The sequence below is a fragment of the Ascidia mentula genome, chromosome 4 (genome assembly GCF_947561715.1).
Source record: "Ascidia mentula chromosome 4, kaAscMent1.1, whole genome shotgun sequence".
In the NCBI taxonomy this organism is placed as follows: Eukaryota; Metazoa; Chordata; class Ascidiacea; order Phlebobranchia; family Ascidiidae; genus Ascidia; species Ascidia mentula.
The window spans coordinates 7,754,991-7,776,777 of NC_138569.1; the positions used below are offsets into that span (position 1 = coordinate 7,754,991).

Consider the following 21,787-nt stretch of genomic DNA (forward strand, 5'->3'; position numbering starts at 1 on the left):
GGAACTACATGAAAAGTTACGGAAATGTCGACACTCGTACAGACATAGGTAGATGACGTAATACTAAATATGATTGTCATGACCAAGAGGCTGTTATATACATACAAGCCATATTTCATTCTGTAAATTTATGTATTTATAGTAACACACATTTATAATCTCATCGACTAATGTTCGGTTTCGCTTAATTCTCCCTAATGAACGGTCGTTTGTTGAAATGACTACTACCACCACGCATAAACCCACACAAAATAATAACGTCACAGTTTTCGTTGTTCGTTTGAAGATATGAGCCAGCACATAAAAAGAAGCACTCCAGTGGTTCGAAAAAAAAATAAAAAACTGCGTCAGTACGAACTTCGAATCCACAGAAAAATGATTAAATTTTCATCGGAACGATTATTGCACGGAAAATAAATACTGCAGATGGGATAAATGGGCGCATCTCCTCTTACGAAGGGGCATCAACCGAAGTTATGCTGTCAAATGATGACGTGTCGCTCACCGACGTTCTGTGATTGGTGGAAACCCAAGTATCGCTGTCATTGCCTTTGTGCGATGCCCAGTCAACCTACGCGAAACACAAATGAAAAAATAAGGCCCTATAAAATATATTTACACAAAGAAGCCCATTTTACAGCAATCGGTAAATTTTCATCAGCCGTTTGTAGGCATTACATGCTACGTAGATTTAATGCAATGATAGCACACCCACATAAAATTGCCATTTCGCCCTCAACCGTGGTGCCTTGTTGAGAACTATTATGCATTAAAACTTTAAAACAATGGTGTACACCAAACTATACCTTGCCGGTTACGACGACCTCGGCTAAACCTGTCACTCGTAACTCCAACTCATCGTTGAGGATGATCGGTCGCTCTTTCAAATAACCAGATCGGAACTCCTGTATTAAAAAACAAGCAATGTTATCTACCTTGTAAAAGCAAGGGTCACACATTTGGAAAACTCGAATTACGTTTTCGACGACGATCGACGGCTTCAACTCTTCGGGCGATGGAATTTGTTCGCCTGCGTGGAAATCGTTCAAGTTAATATTAATTAATATTTTGGCAAGCATTAGGCGCTTGAAAAATGTTGATACCTGGATTTTCCATTAAAGTAATGACAATGATAACTGGTAGGAGCATAAAATGTACGATTTGAATATATACCGAGCACGTAACGACAATCCGGTACAACAGTTTTATAAACAAAACACCGATACCAAGCCGAAAGGGCCATATAATAATATTTACCTTCAACACAGTTGTCTTGTTTAGCGGGAAGATGTTGTGGTGGAAGTTGTGTCGCCGATGTTATTTCCGTGTTTTTCTATGACACAATATCACAAAAGTGAAATACAAATTTACAGAAAAACGACCGAAATTTCACAAATTTACCCGTTTCAAAATTCGATCCTTTCCTTTGCCCATCGAGGCGGAACGGGTAAGGGATGACGCTTTCTTCTTTAAGGATTCTTTTGCTGAACTTGAGGAAGAGGATTTAGTTTTCGTCTTTGTGGACTCTTCGTTCTTCTCAGTCGGCGATTTTGATTTTTTTGCGCTCTGGGATCGTTTCACCTTCGAAGGAGTCTTGTCTGTACCAAATAATTCGACAACTTGGTAAAGTGATATTTTTTTTTCTAAATTATACGTCACTGTTAGAACCACTATGCTGGTGGACGCCTTGTTTTGTTACAAAAGACACAATTATACGTATAGGTAAACGATCGCTAATACATAACGCGAAGTTAGTAGTTTTCGGAAAAGAATCCAGGAAACGAGCCTATTTTAAAATGCTGATACCATTACCTGGTTTGTGTGGTTCGGGAGGGGTGGTCGTGCTTTTAGGTTGGCATGACAACGCTTTCTTAACTTCCCTCACCCACTCCTGCTTCATTGCAGCGGTTGGGGCGGTTAAGGTGTACACGTCTTCACGACCGTGATACCAGATTTCGAACCGTCTCGGATCGCTTTTAATGTTTTCGGTTACGCCAACGGCATTCATCTACACAATATCAATCATGTAATAACGTATTGCTTGGCTGTTTAGCTGGCAAGATCGTTGCAAGTCACACCAAAGCTGCACTAATGAAACCTATCAGGTTTAAACAGCGACTGTCAAAATTCCGATATTTAGTAAGGACAACAAAACGTATTTGTCGCATGCTGTAATAATGACTTTTGGGAAGTTATGTATAAACACCACGTTTTGGTTACTATGCAGCAGCCTATATCATTTCCTTTAACTCACCTGCAAGGAATGTTTAAAAAGGTAGATTTGGCCCTTAACGCCGTTCGAATGATGGAAGTTGGTCGTGGAAACTGTATTTGATGATTCATTCTCTAATGACTCGGCACTTTGTTGCTTGCAAAAAAGGAATTCCTTTTCATACAAAAATAAGTGCCTTTGCACTGCTTTGCTGAAACACAAATGTTAAACTTCGTGAATATCACAATTTTTTATTTCCCTGCACTAGACAGGATATTTTAACATGTTCAGCTAGTAAATGTTTTGTTAGTCCACATGGAATCAATTTCCTCCTGTTACTTATGCATGGTAAACACTGCAGTTGATTTTGATTACCTGAAGCGAGACTTTGTCAGTGATTTCACTCCCACTTTTTTGTGATCGACTTGAACAGAGAAGGAACCTTGCATCAGAAGCTTGCCCAAACTGGCAAGATCCCGCTGTTGAGATCAGAATTTAGAATGGAGAACAGAGTAAAAATTTGGAAGAAATGGTGACCAAATATAATATTACACATTTTATGAATTTTGTGACAACATATATAATATTAGTGTACAAATTGGTATAATGATTCAAATTGGTCAACATCATTGTTATCCCCAAGTTAAATCATAGACATTAAATACATGTACACAAAGATCTGTTGTGGTAAACAATAACATAATGTTTACAATGACTAACCTGAAAACCAACAATGGCAATTTGATGCATGCTGTCATTGACAGATTTCAGTATTTCCAACATTGCTTGAATGGCCTCTTTCAACTCATCACTGTCTTTTGACAATGTGTGCTTCAGCATTTGCTGAAAATCGAGATTGGCATTTTGTCAATTCATCAACTATTTGATATTTAGGTAAATTTTTAGTTTATATCTGACAGAAATAATGCACTTTTCAATCAAAAGTTTGGTATTCAAAACTAAACAATTTTGAAATATTTTGCAACATTACACACCTGTAAGAGTAGTTGGTATTTTGTGAGTCTCTGGATGGGTTTGAGCAAGTAGGCACCCAACGACAGTCGGTGGCCCAATCTTTTCTGGCAGTGGAGGAAAAATGGGTTGTGGTCTCCTACCTTTGTCCGCAATTGCTCAGATTTGATGCTGTTTTGACAGTAATCCCTGTATATGTGAAACTGTTCTCTCTGCAAGTGAAAGTTAAGCTTAGAAAAGTTGAAATATTGATTTTTTAATTACATGTGGAGCAAATTACTGCTTCTGCAATCTTTATAAAACACAAAAGAACTTTTTTAGCTGTTACGTAACTTTCTATTGCAAAGTTGCAGAAAAAGTGAAACATATGACAATATAATCATATAAAAAATTAAAACAGTTCTTATTCCAATCTAGTCCACAAACAGGATTTCAATTGCCACAAACCTGTTTAAGAAAACATTTTCCAACTTTTGTTGGTGTATCTTTCATTTCCTCCAATTCAGACACAAAAACTTTTCCATGAAACTTACAAATACTCTCCATATTACCCAATAAAATATGGGTTTTTCCCTTTAGCTCCTCTGGGACAGGATAGTCAGGATTTTCAGCATCAATGGCTTTTCCATAACCCTATTTCAAATTTTCAAGAGATAGAGTCAGTTATGTATAAAACCATAACAAGTATATATTTGGTAGTTGTATTCAAAGCTTTTAATCAAGTATATACATATGCTTTGTTATTTCATGGTATTAAATTGTATAGTTAGTTTTAAGTTGTAAGTTTTACAAATTTCACCTCGACAATGCTTTCAAGTTCAGACACATATATCTTCTCGGTGTGCAAAAGCTCATTAATCACATGTCTGAAAATTTAATTTAAAAAAATTATTCATCAATACTAATAAAATTATTCATTATTATTCTGGTAGTTCAAAAGATAATTTATATACAAGGCTGCTATACTGCTCATAAAAGTTGAATAAAATGTTTTTTCTTGAAACCATTATCAATTATCAGACAGGTCTTCGAAATATGTTGCTAGATTACCTCTGTTTAACAGTGTGTGGTTCATTGTGTGGCAGTGATGATTCAACAGTGGTTATTTTTGTGTGGTTAGGTAAAGATTCATGATTGAGGGTCTAAAAAATCAAACACCCTTAGTGAAAATTTGTTTTTATATTTTGAGCAATAGGGGTATTTATGTTTACTCACGGTGCTCTTTGGACGCTTTTTACAAACCTTTCCAAAGAAAGCGTGAAAGAAAATGTAGTATTGTTACAAAAAAAAATATTTTTGTAAGCTTTGCAAATATAGGCCTAGGAGTCGCCATACATTTAGCGAATTATAAATAAGGCTGCAATGCCTTGGCTGCAAAGCCTTGAGAAACTTATATATATAGTTAAATATGCTTTCTGTAAATGTAACCAGAAGTAACCAGAAAATGGCAAGCAAATCTTTTTTCTACTCACCAGTGAATTTCGTTTCAATGTTTTTGACTCCGGTTTGGAAACTTTTAGATTGTGTGGAGTGGCTGGTTCCACATCCCTTGGTTTCTTAGATGGTTCAACAAGTTGCACAGGACGGTCGCCGTGTCTCGTGGTTATCTTCTTTAAACTGGATTTGCGCTTCTCGTACAACTGAGTCACTTCATTATAGCGATGAAGAAGGGATTCAAAAAGTCCCTGTTATGTATAAAGTGAAGGTTTTTTTCAACAGTTAATGTTACACCAAGTAGGTATTTATTTAATATTTAGACTGCCATCACAAACACAGTTTTTTGTATATAACCTTCGTAAAATTGCAAAAAAAAAAATTATTTAAATCTAATTAAAGTTATAATTTGCCAAAAGTGCGAGCTAATCAGCAATATAAGCAGATGCATTTTATTTTCACATGGGGAGTCCTAATTGTTTTCCAACAACCAAATTCAAGAACACACATAAATATTTAATGAGGTTTCTGCATCCAAGTTGGGTGGCGACTCATTACTTATTTATCTTGCAACATATGGCCTCAGATCGAAAGTGCCAACCCCGTGATAACATGAAAAAGTAATGGAAGAATAACAACCAACCTCAAATTCAGGACACCAGGCAGCTTTAAATTCCTTTCCCAGCTCCTCTTTTTGCTTTCCCGAGTAGGGACATGCAGTTTCTTTGAAGAACTGGTCTAAACCGGTCAGTGCTTGTTCTGCGCCATCCACACTGGTAGTTTTCTCCAGTACTTGTCCTGCTAGAAGACTCATTCCTTGTTCACACCAATCACTCCACTAAAAGATTTAAAAACTTCCTTTTTTATCTTTTTTATAATTGTCAATTTTACCAAAGAAAAAAATGATTTAAAAATAACTTCAAAAATAGAAATAAAAAAAACATGGTTATTTTGCAGTATTACCAGATTTATCACATAAATTTTCCCTTACTTTGTTCCGTTCAAGAACAAAGACCAATGACTGGTCGAGACAGTTTTCCCTTTCTGAAAAAGATTTAACCAGCTTCAGCGATATGCTTTGGAGCTCATCTTTCTTTGGGCCAATGCTATCCACTGCATAATGTTCCACACTTAACAGTTCCTCTGCTTTTGCTATGACTGTCGCATTGTGATTGAGAAGATTCTATTAATCAAGCAATGCAAATATTGCATTATTTTATAGTTGATATGAAATATTTTTTTTTTTAGGGTTTTGTTGATAAAAAGGTTTGTATCAATTACTTTTAAAGTTTTCTGTTTGGTTTCCAACTCAGCCAACATCGACTCAATCCACTCAATACTACTTCCAATATTTTGGGATTGTTCATCAATCCATTGAAGGTTTGTTTGAAGGGAAAGTCTCAGATCTCTGTATTGCTGTAAAGTACGATAGAATATTTAAACCCCGAGGAAGTTGGTTGAAAACTAGAAAAAACAATAAATATAAATTTTGTAAAGTTTATTACAAGGTTTATTCCTGTGTGTAAAAACACCCAAAATACACATTTCTTTCATATCACCACGATTTGTTTCAGGAAAACACTGAAGAATAAATGAAGACCAGATGTACATTTGGAATGAGTTTTTTTATCTACGGCTTTTGAGCCCAAGAGTGCCGGTCCACACTAAATAAACTGCTCCCCAAACACGTGTATGCTAAAGCAGACAGAAAAGTAATGGCTTGACAAACATGATTGTAATAGCCTTCCTCTATTTACTTATGGGGTAGAGACAGGGTAGTTTGCAGATTAAGATATAAGAATTGCACGTGCCTGTTCAAACTGGCGGAGTTGGAGACATTGCTTAAGCTTGGTGTAATGTTTGTCCCAAAATCTTTCAAAGGCCACATCAGTTTCCTCAATCATTGACAAGAAACTAAAAATAAACATAGAGGTAAAAAAGGAAGAAAAACATGTTACATACAATAATTTACTGATATGTAGTACAAATAAACTTGTTCTGCCACCTTTTAATTGCATCCATTTGCGTAGATTTAGTGAAATCTGAATCATTGTCACTGTAGAGAGTGTCAGCAATGATGCTTCCCCCACTTGATGATGTGATATTAATACGAAGGGTGACAGCCTCTTTTAACAGGTTTTCTATTTGATTCTATTAAAAAATTATAAATTTTCTGTGCAAAATGGACAACATCTATAAGCTACTTCATACAGTTAATTTCATTATTATAAAAACACATGATTTTGCTAAATAACTCTTTGTTGATAAACCATGGTAAGTGAATAACTACCTACTTTCAAGGACTGTGTTTTTGCTTCTTGAACGTGCAACAGACACTCAGTTGATGTAACATCATTGGGCATCTCAGTTTCGGCAAGTTCGGTTCCATACAATATTAGTGACTCACTCAGACTGACTGCATCTCCAGTGAAATTTTCAATCATCTGCAAAACAAAATGTTGACATAAATAAATCACCTGGAAGCAAAATGTATCTTAAGCTGTGTGGGCAAATATGAGGCACATACCATTCGATTTTTTAACCATGTTTGATGATCATACTCAAAACTACCACCGAATTCCACTGTTAGCTGGCTAGGGCTTACATAGTTGTACAATTCGTCAAGACTAGATAGCATGGTGACCTGGTAAAAAAAATCTAACCGTTTAAACCAAAGCACTCTACATAACAAAAAAAGGGTAAAACCTACCGGTACCTTTAATGAAAGTTCGTCTCTTTGCCAGCGAAACCCAATATCAGACATTGCACCTTGAAGAAAGCCAATGGGTCGAAGAACAAGCACCATCCTCAGAAAACCAGGAAAGTTTGTCTAATACATGTTTAAAAAACATTCACTAATCAACTTTCTGGTATTCCCAACAAATAAAAATGTTATTATTGTATATATATTCCAATTCAAGCAAAATGATAAATACAGAACACTTACCGCAATTCGTTGCAATGTAGCACGCAGGGCAGGCCATTTGTCTTTTCTTCTGTCTATAAGCAGCACAAATCCTATGTCGGCTATGCATGCACTAAAAAATGAATGCCAATAACACAGTTGCATCACACAAAATTTATCATTCTAATTACCTAACAGTTGATGTCAAATATAAAATCACACTGTTGAATTGTTCGTCAGTGACGCTGCGCAGTGATGGACAGTGGGGAAGACACAACAGCGGGGCATCCGAAAGATCTCTGCCTCCGTGCATGTATGCATAACAACATGTTAGCTGGTTGGACAATTTGCTTGCCGATACTTCTGACGGTCTTGGTAATGCCGATGGAAAAGTCAATGAGTCTGAAACACAATTATATATCAAAGATATATCAAACGTAACGTTTATCATACATAGCGAAACAAACGTGAAACATATTCATCCAATATGCCGTTAGCACGTTCGTATTTTTGTAAAGATTGGTTACGTAAGAATTTGAATCTTATATGGGATGATACCTAGTGAATCCGACAAGGAACAAGCGGGCGATATAGTTTGCCGTGTTCCAGAAGGGTTTTGCAGCGCTGTGCAGCATTGCATGAAAGTGTAATACGACAACATTTCATCAGGAAGTTTTCGACAATCAGTGGGCGTGGAGTATTGTTCGTCACAAGAGTAGCTTGGTAATGCTTCCGACGATAAGGACTTGTCCCCTCTTTCTGTGTTAATACAGCCAAAGCTACTGCAGTCAGTCTTGGCGTCTTCGAAAACATCGTCTGATGTCGCGTCAACAGGGGAAAAATCAATAGCATTCCTTCTATTTGCTAAAATCAGCTTTAAAAACGTTCCAACGCCATTCCTTTCCAGTGGTGCAGGGTAATTTCCCAACCACGTGTCATCGATCTTTGTGATGTCATTTTGCGATTGTGCTCTCACGCTGATTGCTGCGTTCCTTTTCGTTGACAACGGAATGTCCGAACACGACTTGCTAAGATGTAGCGTTGCTGCCAATACATGTTTTCGTTGCTCTGATGGTGCTTGATCACCATTATTCACATTTGCGCCAACATTCTGCTTCGGGTTACCAAAGGCATTGCAGCTTTTCAAGTTGTCACTCATATTTCATACTAACATGCCCAGAACACCTACTTCCTAGCAAACAGCATCTTCTACTGCCAAAGACAAACGTGTACTTGGAAAGCCTGTGGATTATTCGATCCCCATAAAACTGCGGCCGAATTGCAATCTACCAAAAATCAATGTTTGTTCGATGATTTGCTGTGAGTCTGTCGGTGCGCCAGCAGTTAATTGTCATGAATTATTGATATCAATTGACGGATACAGCTAAACCTCTCTAAACTAAGCAAAGCAACAAAACTGGCAGATTTAAACACAGAGCTAAACACAAACCACCGTTTGTGTATGAAATGTGTAAATTACTGCGTGAACCTAAAACATACCATGAGTGACGAAATATTCGACGTCATTTTTGGAGCAACGTAACTGTTGTCTCGTGTTACACCTATTTCAAACGCACGTGCGGCCGGAACAACGCCAACAAATACAATGCGATAAATATAGCATCTATAGAAGTGGACACCTGATAAAAATTGTGGCCAATTTGCCAGCATTGGTCATATGCAAACTGCTAGCGCACAAAGGCAACAAAGTCGCACATATGAAGTAAAAATAAACTATCTTAGCATTTGTGGCTGTGGTAAACGTTATATGCACTGCTAATTGATATAATTTATGACCTAATCTATTTTGAGAAGCAGCACAGTCACACTGAATCGGTAGAAATCAATACAACAAGCACTGATTAGAAATAAACGATCGAAATTAAACGCCGATTTCGAACTATTGGAGCGTCAATTTGCAAAGGGATCATTTAAATTTAGCAAAGCGCTCCCACAAGAATGCGCTGAGTGTGTCACGTTACATTTGCGCTTGATGAACAAAAACGTCACAGTTTTAACCACGTGAACCAACAAATTGTTACTTTCATAGCGTCAAATATTTTGTACAACTCACCTTTTACACTCACATAGCTATATTTAGTTGCTTTCATAGCGTGTTTTAATTACGGCGCTTAAACAACGACTGAGATAACAATGAGGCTTGCATTGATTAATCATCCTAAACAAAATTCAATTTTGCGTCAGGCGCGCACTGTTTTCGAACATCACTGAAAAAGGACATCGCTGTATGACCAAACAGCTGAAAGTACCTGAACACAACCTCAGTGAAGTAACTTTTACACGCTTGCCTGCTCTGTAGCGCGAAAACCCCATTCAACTGTCGTTGAATCAATTGTTACGCGCCAATTGCCAATTGGATGTCACTTAAAGCATTCTTCACAGCAGGGTCCAAGGTCAACAAAAGCATTTTTTGAAACTCGCAGCAAGGTGCCGTCGATTTCTCAGCGCTTAACGTGTGGCTAAGGTCGTTCAATGGAGCCCACATCAGGATTAGGACTCATTTGTCACGCACGCAAACACCGCACAGAAGGGTTTGTGTGCCTGAATGCGTCGGGAAAGTTTACGCTTGGCTAGGTTTACCTGAACTTGCGAACGACACTCATGCTTTTTAGTGATTCAAGCCAATTTGCGTGCAAATGCGGAATTTACCCGATTTTGTTTCAATGAATACGTAAGTTGAAACATGCCTGAGGCGCTACATTAAACATTTAGGGAAAAAACATGCTGATAACAGTTAAATTGCTGAACGTAGATTGTAGATTATTTATTAACTAGACCAGTTATATAGCTTTATTGATATACAGCTGTACCAGGTAGTAAATACATTTTCCGCCAAAAATCCAACACATCTCGCAGCGCCGGCAACAAAAAGAGTATAATACTTTCAGTGTTACAGCTAATATAATTCAAGCTATGTCACCATGTCACCGTAAATGAACAAATCACAAATCATTTCACCAGTACAAACTATTAAGTTGCGTTATAATCTGTCAGCCAACCATCTATAAAACACTTTGCTTCAAACACATGATTGCCTTCTTGCGAAATGCACCGCCCGCTGGCGTCCATACAAACATAATGCCCTCACGCCTCTAATTGCTCTTTGGTCGCGTGACCTCTTGAATTATTGTGCAGCGAAATAAACCGGATTATTTTGCGTCAAGCGACTTGTGCTGGTGAACACTGACGTCCACCCGGACTAAATCGATCAAACACAATAAAACGAGTGCTCTCCCAAAAGTGGTGAAATGCCGATCCGAGCAAATGCATTTTAGGGCTCTTCAAATGGATGGGGTAAAAGGTTTTAGGATTGGTTTATGTTAACAAGCAGTTGCTGCGTTCGTTACGTAGGGAAGATGCTACTGTCGCGGCGTATCCACAGTATCTTTTACGTAAAGTTTCGATTTCGGCAACAATACGCCCTTGCATACAGAAACTTTTCCTCAATAACTTGCGTTTGTAATGTCAATTCTGCTATTTCTTTGTCAAAGTTCATGTACTTTGCGCAGTAGCTCGCAGCACTCACCAAATTTTCGACGAATCGCTTTCACCGTCTTGACCATTTGATCGTTGGCCTCATCTTGCCAACTGTCGCTGACGCGTATTCTTTGTTTGGCCTGCAAACAACATAGAAAGTATGCTTAATGACCGAATAATGAACACTGACAGGGTACACCTAACCATATATCTTACCTCCATTTGTTTGATGCGTATTTCTAGTCATGTGCGTCTATTTGCTATCGGATGTGGCCTTAAATGTTGCGCTGACAGTGCAGTAAAATCACAAAGTAAATTCTACATGTTCATGGTTCCGCATCAAACTGTCGTAAAAAAACAGCACTCAGTTTTCACTCCCCCTGTACACACTCGGCCTTCGAGCTATCATAACAACACACGCCTATCTTTCTCCCTCAAGGACGCACTCCAAAAAGCACAATCCGTGAGTCACAGCATAAAAACTGTATTGTGACATATGCCACACGGGAATTGGACAACCCGCGGCCGGACACACAATAAAAGTGGGTCGTGTCGAGTGCCCGAAAGTCACTGCCGTCCGTTTGAGCGCCGACCAAAAGCTCCAAACGCTTTGGGTTGCGCAGCTTGTGCTTTGCAACCCTAAATTATTTATGTCGTTCTCTTCTTGGGCGCCTGCAAGCCGCGTGCGCTTATCCGCAGGTGTGCACCTAATTGGCAACTTTGGGCGAGCGATCTCGAATATCGTCAGACACCACTACGTTTGTTACGCTATGGAAAGGTGTCCTTTTGCATGCTGCTTAAAAATAAAAGATAAAAACACGATACAGGTAGATACTGTACCTGCACTAAACCAAACATCATTAAATTTGCGTCACGTTTGCGCATAGTCGGCAACGACAGTGTTTTGTAGGCTCAGTAAATCGATTTTGTTACACGTTTTGGCTTTTGGCGACTATTTGTCAAGTAGGATTCTGTGGCTGGGCGTGTTCTACGAGCTTATCGGGCGGTTCCTTTGTTTTACATATATGGTATTCACATAGTTTAAAACAAGGTCAAAGCCTTTGTCTCAACAACCTCCCAGATAGTCTAGTGGTTAGGATTCGTGGTTCTCACCCAGCTGGCCCGGGTTCTATTCCCGGTCTGGAAAGCTTTTGAATCACATTACAAAACATAATTTTGCAGACAAGAAGATTTGAATCAGAAATCTTCCCCTAAATCTAAACAATTCGTCACAGAAGCCTGGTTAGCTCAGTCGGTAGAGCGTTGGACTTTTAATCCAACGGTCAAGGGTTCAAGTCCCTTATCAGGCGGTTCCTTTCTTTTACATTTTTAGTGTTCTTATAGTTTTATGACAAGGTCAAAGCCTTCAGTTTAACAACGTCCCAGATAGTCAAGTGTCGGTAGAGCGTTGGACATTTTTTGATCCAACGGTCAAGGATTTAACGTTGATGTTTGGTTCTGTAACATAACGTTATCATAACAACATTCAATAAACGTTAGGTTTTGGTTGGTTGATACAACGTTTCACGACTAACAACAAAAAAACGTTCCAATTAGGTTAGGTTTAGAAGACGTGCGCTTTGCTACGTTAGCTTAAAGTGCATATGACACGGCCATGACAACTTTGCGTAAAACTAAAGGTACATCTACAACAAACATATATCCAAAGTTTTTCGGTTCTACGTCAACTAAAAAATGTTGAAAACTTCACGAAAAGTAGCGGCGACCAAAAAATCGCAAACTTTTTCGCTGTTGCAAAATTGACATCACACAAGGCGCTCGTGTCGAAAAAATGCATTGTTTACATAGTAGAAGGCGCCTTATATTGCAGATATGGAGTAGTTTCAAACATATGAGAATCCACAGATTACGTCACCTCAAAGGTCAGGACAAGGGTTTACATCACACAAAAATATGTCACGGTGACGTCACAAACCAAAGGCTTATTTGTCCCTGATTATCGGAAGACCAAAGGGTATAGCAGCAACGAGCGACACTATATTCTGCACTTCGATAAGACGGGGATGGTGCATTTCTTTGCTCAGTGACATTACATTGTCATTTTGGGTGTGATGTCATAACTTTAACCTCACCTTTGTGTTAACTTTAATTTGATGATTCCAACATTTCTAGTTACAACTATATTGCGAAAATTACATTAGTGGTTGATTGTGGCGAATTAAATAAATCATTTATGACGCGAACTCGTAGGCAACGCTACTGTCGGACAAAACGAACTGTCACGCCATCAAGTGTTCCGCCCTCTACATATGATTTAGATTATCCATTCTAAACGACCAGATCTATTTATACCAACAGCCGAAATTTGGCGTCTACTGTAGAACGCATATTGGTGTTTCTATGAACATAAGTTTCGCCGGCGGGAAATGCCTACTTGTATTCTGTCCGCTGTCACTATAGAAGGAGGACGTGGTCACAAAGCAACCAAGTGATGCAAGGTGCATGTGCTGTTGCTATATAGGGCGAATGAGCAGGTTCTGGCACTTCAGGTAGCTTGGTGCCGGCGGGTGCTGTAGAAAATCAAAAAAAGAAGGTCAAACTTCAGGCTATGCTTACAGAAAGGGCCCAGTCATTTATAGTTTTAGGAAAGATTTATAAATGCCTCATTCATACGCATTCTGGTTAAAATTGCTTGCCGGACAGGTGTATTTTTGAATCCTGGGGACATTTGATTTCAGCCGTTCGGACATTATTTGGGGTAAAAGAGCAACAAAATATGCAAATAGATTTTGTAGAAAAATACATCGTTTTAACTATCCTATTGTGGTTTTATGCAAGGCCAATTTCTCACAATAGCAAAGTTAGTTGCTGAATATTTGCTTTTATGCAATACCAAAATTAGTTGCTAAAAAATTGCTGTTTATGCGCCCCTGTGGATCACAAGATCTTCCAGGAGGCTCTACAAATCCTTGCTGTGTGCTGTCCCATCCGGGTGCAATACTTTTTTTTAACTTTGAAGAATATTAGGCCACTATGTAAATCACAAGACCCAACAGTACGGTCGGAACAATCGGCAGGTGCATTATTGCAGAGGGCCTTGAAAACAGGATTTCTTTGGTCTCTTCGAAGCAGCAGTTGCACATCTACGAAACCAACTCGGTTTGTTTTCCAGGTGTCATTTTGGTTCTCAAAGCGATGTCAGGGTAACTTCTGCATAACACGCCATGTGAATAATAATCAAGCTTTTTGAAGAATATTTACGAATTTTGCAACTGGCTTGGAAAAAACGTGATTGCAACAGCTCATTACGCCCGATACGGCAAATTAAAACGAATTGTGGCCTATAACCCCAGACTACAGGTCGCATCTCTGTATTTCTATGGAAAGGAGTTTCTTGGTTTGGGAAATGCAAAAATTTGGGAAAAGTATGGTTAATTTGTGAAGTCCCGACCTTTGTCTAGGAATTCTGGTGAAAGTTATATTCGAGATAACTACTTTAACCGCTCCCCCAGGGGCATTTTGCTCCCTGTTGGATATTATTTTGACTAAAAAAAGTGTAGGTTTGTTTTGTGTAAAGAGAATCACAGAAAGTACAGTCCATTTGCAACAAAGTAAAGTCACTCACCCTCCTCTACGAAATGCATTCAGAATTAGATGTCTCATAACTGTTTATGGGCACCCCCAGGGCTGTTTGTACTACCCCCTAGGACTAGCAGTTTGGCGGCAAGCCTTTGCAGTTTCAAGATTTAATTGTGAGATACGGCCTACAATCGGAAGTCAGATTTTCCGAAAAACTTAACGGATCAGCGACCGCTCTTGGCCGTAATCACAAAAAGAATGATAACCTCTACCATAGAGGACCGATAATATTTGCAATAAGGCTCTATGCTGCCACCTAGTTAAGAAAATGATATATTTCTGGAATATCTCTCCCCAAGCGGCCAGACAACACAAGTAATGTATTACGTTGACAATAACAGCCCCCCTTGCCTCTTGTACTTGCAGAATAAAATCGACCAAACACCAATATTCACTTCTGAAGGAACACCATTGGTCATAAACTTGGACTGAATCAAAATAAATATGCAGTGTTTCACTGATTGTTGGTATCCAATAATTCACTTCAGCTTCATTGACAAATTAATGAAATGTTTCATAATTTTCAACTGATTCACTTATTTTTTCCTTCAATAAACTCCCCAAACTTTTTTTGCTGTACTTCTTTTACCATAAGTTCCTTTTCTTTAATTTCATACTGATATTTTGGGGAAAATTCATGGTCTTGGGCACTTTGCCTAAACTTTTGAAATGTTTCATCCTCAATAGGGTCCACATCAAACAGGTATCTGAAAATTGAAAACACAATTTTTCGGTTTAAGATATCCAAACTAATCATAAGTATTCTTTAACAAATGTTAATTTCTGTTACATGTTTAAATGAATACTGGAGTAGAACTACTCAACACCAAAATAAGCAAAGGGTGGCACAATGAAATATGTATATCAGTCTATATTTAAGCTACTATTCTGCAATTTTGTATTTATTTTTAATGCTATTCCAACATTCCATTAATAAATTGTAAGTACTACAGTCCAATATAGTAGGCTAAAACCAAAAAAATATACAGGAAATATTACTTGTCTCTTGCAACACGTAAACCCGAAATTGGATCAACAATTGCTCCAACAGGATATACAATCTCTTTGATTTCATGAGTTTCAAATTGGAGTTCTGAAGTTTCCAATTTTTTGATCAACACAAGATCACCAATTTGAGATGTTTGAAGTTTGTCATAAACATCCAGCTTGTATCTTTCGGGAAAATACTGACGGAACACAAAACATTGCCAAGTTATAGTAATCTATACATTTTGTGGAAAAACGTATAGGCCTATTTACCATCAGCATAATCTCGTTCAGTCGATTTAATCTCACAAGCACTCGAGCACGGTCCGGCAACGGCTTATAAACTACTTTTCCTAATGCCCAAGCAAGTTTAATAAACTTTGATTTGTCCATACTGACTTCGTCTCTTTCAAAGACACCGCCAGACACAATAAATTGTGTTGAAACAAAAACTGACTGCATCCACCTCGAATGGGATTTAAATGCAATCCGGACAATTAGTTGATGTTCATCGTCAATATTCTCATAAAGACCTGGTTTAGCAGCCAACACGAAGCATTAAAAAAACATGCATTTCATTACAGAATTTTACCGCAGGAAATAATATACAAACACGAAAAAATACGTTTGATGCTGTGCATAGCACAGCAAGTTATATACCGGCAACCACGTTTTGTTTGTTTTGACTAAAATTTTTGTGTTTTTTGTACAAAGAAATTTAAGTTCTCACATGGTTGGTGTAGTAGTTTGAGTCTAATTAGCGTGCCGTGTTTCTTAAATCTATGTAAATATGATTATTTGAAATAATATTAACGTTTTTTTTGAATTTTGGTTTAACTTCTTTGTTTGTGGCAGTAATATATGTTGAAATTGAAATAATATGAGGACAAAAGATCTTTGTGACATTTGCAAGACTGTTATTCATAAGTACAAATGCCCCCAATGCCTTTGTCTTTACTGCTCTGTAGCATGCTTTAAAGATCACAAGATCCAATGCCAAAAGAAACCAGAAGAAAGCAATACCAACACTTCAGTTGCCCAAGATATTCCAGGACTAAATGAAGAAGATTTACTTGCGCCAGATGCATTGAAACAATTGAAAACATCCACTAATTTGATAGAAATTCTCAAGAACCCTCATTTGTGCACACTATTGAAAGATCTCGACAGTTGTCAAAATAAAAAAGAATATCTTGAGAAGTTGATGCATGAACCAATATTTGTTGAATTTGCGGATACTTGTTTGTTAGCTGTACGTCCTATGGAGCATGAAAACCCTGCCAACCTTCAAATTTCCTGATACTTTATGTCTATTTAGAATGCGCAAATTATTAAACCTAAGCACCACTGGGCAACACTATTGCTTTTCTATGCTGTAGCAGCAAGGGTTGCAGAGTCGGGAGTCGATATTTTCTTTCTGGTGCGAAAAAAAACAAGTCAACTAGTTATTTCGCGACTCCACAAGCCTGGTAGCAGCTGAATTTCCTTAACTGTAATTAAATTGGGCCAATTGATACCCAAATGCTTTTTACTTGTGCAAAACAAACAAGGTAATATATAGATGTATTGACAAAGAATGTCTTGAATATATATGCTAAATACAATGGTAAATTAAAAAAAATATATCTTTCGAGTCCAAAATAATGCAATAATTTGTTATTTTGTGCAAATCCAAATGCCAAGAATTTTTGAAACTTTTTCACTATTTGTGTGTTTAGAGTTCTGAATGTTTTATGGTTACATTTTTTTGCCGAAGAGACATCACCATGTAAAAATACATACGATTACATGCATATAGGTATAACAGCAAAATAAAAGAACGCACAGGTGGTTGACAAAGGGAAGATCATGTAATGGCAAGTGCTTTGGTTAAAGACTGTGTAGGAAGGACAAGATAGGAGCACAAAATTTGTGTTGTGGAACTGCTAGTGTTCGGGAAATATTTACAAGAACAAAGGCACCGGCCATGGTGTTACGCATGTAGATTTTGCACAGTGTAAAATATCAATGCTGACACTGAAGTATGCTAAACTACTGCTGTGAAAGGGCTTAAAAACATTAAAATACAAGTGTGTGGAGAAATAAAAAACATAAATTTGCAATATGTGCATGTAACATAGGTAGCTCTAATAAATAATCACAAAGAAATGGGGCTGAATTCCATTACCCTATAAGCAGAGTGGGGTGAAGTGTAATTTAACAAGTACAACTACATTAAAAAATAATTGGTGTTGCTCGAACAAAAACGAATTTGCCTGAATATCACTAATACTGCATAAGTAACATCAAAAGTCTTGAATATACTCATTGTCATTATCACTGTCATAGTTACTTCCTGAGTCAGACTGAATGTCACCCAAATACAACAGGTCGTATGGACTGTAATGCAGCTTTGTTTTTCCTGTGGTACCCAGGTTTTTGGACATGTCACCAGTTTCAGATTTCAAGGCACTACCAGCAATGTACTCTTTTTCTAAAAAATCGAGGGCAGGCTTGGGAAGCATAGAACCAGCAGCACTGGGCAAGCCTAGTGGATTTTCGGCTCCAACGCCCATACCACGTTCTGACAGGGATTTAATTGCTTTGGATGGTTGGGCATCACTGTCCGATTTCCTTAGTTTTATGAGAAAATGACTGTAATGCTGTCTTGCCTCCATCAGCTTCAGTTCAAGAATGTTTAATTTTTTGGTCACGCTCTGAAAAAAGTCAGCAATGCACAATTTACATTCTATTATTTATACTTTTAACGAAAGGTTGAAATGAGTCATTTAATTGTAAATGAATCACCAATCAAAGGCTTTGGTTGCTACACCATCATTGACGCATAAGTCAAATGTTTTATAAAGTTTTGCATAAAATTTGCAGTCAATTAAACAGATATCATCAGAAATGCAGACATTCTTGATATAACCAGTATGAAATTTTTGGTTTGGGTACCACATTGTTAGGCATCAAACCCTGGTTAGGGATGAGCTGTTTTTTCGTGTGAGCCATCCACAATAGAAACAAACACAAATTTAGTATAGAAAACAAATTTCTTTTAACTAGTGGCAAATTTTGCCATTATTAGCCAACATACCTCCAGCTTTGCTTGAAATTCCTTTTGAATTTCAAAATAGGGCTTTGATTTGATAACACTTCGCTGGAGCTTTGCCTGGAGATTTGTTTTCTTATCCTCAGCAGCTTGAAAGGCCTTGGCTGCTTTCATGTGATGTTGGTGAATTCTATTCTTTTCCTTTGAAGCATCATTAACCTTCACAAGAAATGTGAAAACTATTTTCCAAATTTGGCAATGTCATTGGAAGATTGTTATTTTGGCTTTATTATGTCTAATAGTTTCATTAAAAAATATTGAATTTCATGCAACAATGTGGTTTGGTACCTTAAGGTTGGCTTGGTTTAACATGTCTTGCCAAGTTGGATCCAGTTTGTCACATGATGACATGACACGCTCTTCAGCAACTCGGACCATATCTCGAGCTGCCTTGTGTAAGTTCACAGCTCGTTTGTATTCCATTGCTGCCTGCTGAGTCTCCACCTGACACTGAAACCGATTCGGACTTTTATCATTAATATAATAATCAGCATACATATGATATAATATCTTAAAGGTCATGACTTTCAAATGGTAACAAACTGTTTTAGGAAAATTGAAGTTACTGTTAAAGCTCTTCAAACAATTACCTTTTTTGCCTTTTTAACTGCTTCAAAATAGGGTCTTGCTTTGCTAACACTGGATCCCAACTGTCTCGACATGTCCTTAAGTTTATGAGAATAGGTTGTCATCAGGGCACGATATTTTGCTCTGGTTTTCTGCAATGCAAATTTGTTTTTTTTCAAGACTAAAACTTTAATAATGTTGGACTACATAAGTAACTTTAGTAGAGTGCGATCCAACAGGGAAAACCACTGGTATTGGCCTACAATTGACATTATAAACAAGTGTTTGGGGATGACAATGATGTTTCAAGATATTGCTTTCTCATATATGTGCAAAATGAGTCATAATAATCATTGAGAGCTGCAGACAGGGTGTACACATGGTGGTTCATCTCAGTTGGGTAACCAATGGTTCAACATTGACCGAAAAGGTACCACGAAGTGGAAATCTGTTTGCCTGCTAGTGTTAACGCCAGCACAGTGCCACAGTCAGCAGCTGCACTGATAAGACTGTACAGGTCGAAACAGTGTGTGCACCCTGTCTGCAGCTCTCAAATCAATTCCTAATGTAGTACTTTTGCTGTGAAGTGACAAATGATGATTACTTCTTGTGTCTCATAAATCTAAGCATTTTTTAACAACTTTCTGTCAACTAACATCCCGCTGGTCTAGTACAACACAACACACAACTCTGCAAAATTGAAAAATAATTCTCACATCCAATTGGACTTCTAACTTCGTAATTCTGTCATGAGATTCCTGTACCAGGTCAAGGTCATTTTGAAGGTCACGTGTAGATGCAGAGGTCATTGTCGATTCTGCATTGCTGATTGCATCTAAACTGCTGTCCAAAGATGCAGAACGATGCAAGTTGGTACAAAAAGGCTCATCAACCTGCTGTGTGTAAATATTATCAGGATTAAAATAACTCAGCTCAATTACTAATTTTTTCCCCAAATCCAGATTTTTTAGCCATGTTAATGCACACACAGTTAACAATTAAAGCACTTTCCCAAATGAGACAAAATTAAAAAATAAAATAAGAAAATGGATTTTCATACATGACAAAGTGCAATATGGAATGTTTTTAGATTTACCTAACTTAGCATTATTATCATAAAGGTGCATGTGTGAACAAGAAAGTCTAGATGGCACTTATCATTAGTGAAGATCCACTCTCCAGCAGGCCTCGGGCTACACTCAAATTGCAGTTAAATTCCAACGCCAGGGCAAAACCCACAAAAATAATTTAGCACGATTCCGCTCTTGGGTAACCAGCTAAACAGGTTTTAACAAATTTTTTAAGCAAAGATGAAACATTTGTGATGATGCATCCAAACAAAATAAACAGTTGCACTTCAATCGCGACGTTGCTTTGACTTTTAGAATGCATTTTGTTTCTAGTTTTGCAAGCAACAAATAATTCTAATCAATTTCATTTGCCACCAGAGACAATAGAGTTTATTGATTATTCACTCAGTGCAGTGTTCCATTGTAACATTTACCAAATAAAACAAAAAAGATTTAAATATTTTCTAACAGACACTATTTAAAAAATGCTGTGATAATGAGTTTTCTTGTCAGCTTGGTTTGACCACTTAAGTTTCTCCTTCCTAAGGCCCTTAACAATTACCTCATTTTGTAATTGCTTATAACTACCTGCGACTGGAAGGAAGAAATTTTTCCATCAACTGAGGCACCATCAATCACATGTCGTTGAAGATCTGGGGATGGGGTGGAACTTGAACTTTGACCCCTGTTGTTTGCACCGGCTCTTTCGGAAGCACCATCACTCACATCTAAGTAACTCCTTCTTGAGTCCCGGTACTCCTGGAGCTCAAGCAGCACCCTTGTATGGTCTGAAACAATTCCCCTACGCTGTGACACAAGTTCATCAACCTCCTGGGCCAGAAAGAGGCCTAATTTACTGCAGAGGTAAAGTTCTTTCTCTTTTCGTCGCAGTTCAACTTCCAACTCTTCAACAGATATTCCATGAAGTTCTGCACAATTGTTTTTCATAAAAATACAAACTTATGAGACATGTACTAGTGGTAAGTTTAAAAAACAAGCCAGACAGGTGATAAACAAAATCTGTGTGTTCCACACATCAACCACTATCTACAAATACGTGTTGTTCCGAAAACTAAAAATAAACCATTTTTGTGTATTGAAAGCTTTAGCTACCACAATCTACCTGTAAAAAGTTCCTCCACATCATCATGAAGTGAATTAGAATCCTGGATGTGGGATGTCACATCACTCGAATTTTTGCAATCCCACAAAAATGCTGACCCGTCATCCATCAGAAATTAGTTGGTTACCCCCCAACGGCCAACATTCTTAAATAAATGAAATGGAATTTCAGCCACGGTTTGGGCCTTTCTGATAACACATGAACACCTTTTAAATGCAATTTGATTTTTATATTACATATAGAGAAAGAATTTAATGTAGCACATAATTATCAATGTAAAAAACGTGTCACTGTCACATACAGAAGACTTTACATTTTGTAATTT

At 37.7% G+C, this 21,787-nt stretch overlaps 4 protein-coding genes and 1 non-coding gene across 10 annotated transcripts; 2 read left to right on the forward strand and 3 right to left on the reverse strand.

The window, feature by feature from the left end:
- Positions 1–261: 261 nt before the first annotated feature.
- Positions 262–11,366, reverse strand: LOC145897683 (guanine nucleotide exchange factor DBS-like). Of its 5 annotated transcripts, XM_082986075.1 has the most exons (27): positions 11,238–11,366; positions 11,071–11,161; positions 7,715–7,925; positions 7,566–7,656; positions 7,329–7,448; positions 7,146–7,262; positions 6,913–7,062; positions 6,624–6,769; positions 6,430–6,532; positions 5,900–6,034; positions 5,610–5,801; positions 5,262–5,456; positions 4,657–4,869; positions 4,400–4,426; positions 4,235–4,326; positions 3,984–4,050; positions 3,632–3,817; positions 3,208–3,396; positions 2,933–3,055; positions 2,588–2,691; positions 2,255–2,423; positions 1,813–2,008; positions 1,402–1,598; positions 1,258–1,333; positions 978–1,030; positions 807–905; positions 262–571 (listed from the first exon to the last, which is right to left on the reverse strand). In XM_082986075.1, exons 1-27 carry the CDS (start codon positions 11,241–11,243, stop codon positions 452–454), a joined length of 3,468 nt encoding a protein of 1,155 aa, XP_082842201.1. In that variant the 5' UTR covers positions 11,244–11,366; the 3' UTR covers positions 262–451. The 5 variants fall into 5 exon arrangements, with proteins under 5 accessions (XP_082842201.1, XP_082842199.1, XP_082842198.1 ...); XM_082986073.1 differs by lacking the exons at positions 11,071–11,161; positions 11,238–11,366 and adding an exon at positions 8,082–8,809 and having other exon boundaries at positions 1,807–2,008; XM_082986072.1 differs by lacking the exons at positions 11,071–11,161; positions 11,238–11,366 and adding an exon at positions 8,082–8,808 and having other exon boundaries at positions 7,335–7,448.
- An 892-nt stretch (positions 11,367–12,258) lies between these two features.
- Trnak-uuu (transfer RNA lysine (anticodon UUU)) lies at positions 12,259–12,331 on the forward strand. Its single transcript has one exon. It is a non-coding gene; the product is annotated as a tRNA-Lys (tRNA).
- Positions 12,332–14,924: 2,593 nt separating this feature from the next.
- On the reverse strand, positions 14,925–16,072 carry LOC145899167 (small ribosomal subunit protein uS17m-like). The gene is made up of 3 exons (XM_082987892.1): positions 15,882–16,072; positions 15,621–15,808; positions 14,925–15,328 (listed from the first exon to the last, which is right to left on the reverse strand). Exons 1-3 carry the CDS (start codon positions 16,068–16,070, stop codon positions 15,154–15,156), a joined length of 552 nt encoding a protein of 183 aa, XP_082844018.1. The 5' UTR covers positions 16,071–16,072; the 3' UTR covers positions 14,925–15,153.
- Positions 16,073–16,488: 416 nt separating this feature from the next.
- Positions 16,489–16,908, forward strand: LOC145897983 (zinc finger HIT domain-containing protein 3-like). The gene has a single exon (XM_082986437.1). It carries the CDS (start codon positions 16,489–16,491, stop codon positions 16,906–16,908), a length of 420 nt encoding a protein of 139 aa, XP_082842563.1.
- Positions 16,909–17,154: 246 nt separating this feature from the next.
- On the reverse strand, positions 17,155–21,787 carry LOC145897621 (SH3 domain-binding protein 5-like). 2 transcript variants are annotated; one of them, XM_082985992.1, is made up of 7 exons: positions 21,463–21,787; positions 20,928–21,268; positions 19,986–20,162; positions 19,293–19,421; positions 18,991–19,152; positions 18,688–18,861; positions 17,155–18,304 (listed from the first exon to the last, which is right to left on the reverse strand). In XM_082985992.1, the coding sequence occupies exons 1-7, from the start codon at positions 21,569–21,571 to the stop codon at positions 17,894–17,896; spliced, it is 1,503 nt and encodes a 500-aa protein (XP_082842118.1). In that variant the 5' UTR covers positions 21,572–21,787; the 3' UTR covers positions 17,155–17,893. The 2 variants fall into 2 exon arrangements, with proteins under 2 accessions (XP_082842118.1, XP_082842117.1); XM_082985991.1 differs by having other exon boundaries at positions 19,986–20,165.

Excerpts from the sequence above, each read along its gene's own strand:
- LOC145897983 (XM_082986437.1), top strand. The coding sequence starts at position 16,489 with ATGAGGACAAAAGATCTTTGTGACATTTGCAAGACTGTTATTCATAAG.
- LOC145899167 (XM_082987892.1), bottom strand. The coding sequence starts at position 16,070 with ATGCAGTCAGTTTTTGTTTCAACACAATTTATTGTGTCTGGCGGTGTC. Across the intron at positions 15,809-15,881 it reads TGAACGAGATTATGCTGATG|TATTTTCCCGAAAGATACAA; the intron begins GTAAATAGGCCT and ends GTGTTCCGTCAG. Across the intron at positions 15,329-15,620 it reads TTACGTGTTGCAAGAGACAA|ATACCTGTTTGATGTGGACC; the intron begins GTAATATTTCCT and ends TTCAATTTTCAG.
- LOC145897683 (XM_082986073.1), bottom strand. The coding sequence starts at position 8,682 with ATGAGTGACAACTTGAAAAGCTGCAATGCCTTTGGTAACCCGAAGCAG. Across the intron at positions 7,449-7,565 it reads CTACATTGCAACGAATTGCG|ACAAACTTTCCTGGTTTTCT; the intron begins GTAAGTGTTCTG and ends AACATGTATTAG. Across the intron at positions 6,035-6,429 it reads AACTCCGCCAGTTTGAACAG|CAATACAGAGATCTGAGACT; the intron begins GCACGTGCAATT and ends CGTACTTTACAG.
- LOC145897621 (XM_082985991.1), bottom strand. The coding sequence starts at position 21,571 with ATGGATGACGGGTCAGCATTTTTGTGGGATTGCAAAAATTCGAGTGAT. Across the intron at positions 21,269-21,462 it reads TGTGGAGGAACTTTTTACAG|AACTTCATGGAATATCTGTT; the intron begins GTAGATTGTGGT and ends ACAATTGTGCAG. Across the intron at positions 18,862-18,990 it reads TAAACCAAGCCAACCTTAAG|GTTAATGATGCTTCAAAGGA; the intron begins GTACCAAACCAC and ends TTTCTTGTGAAG.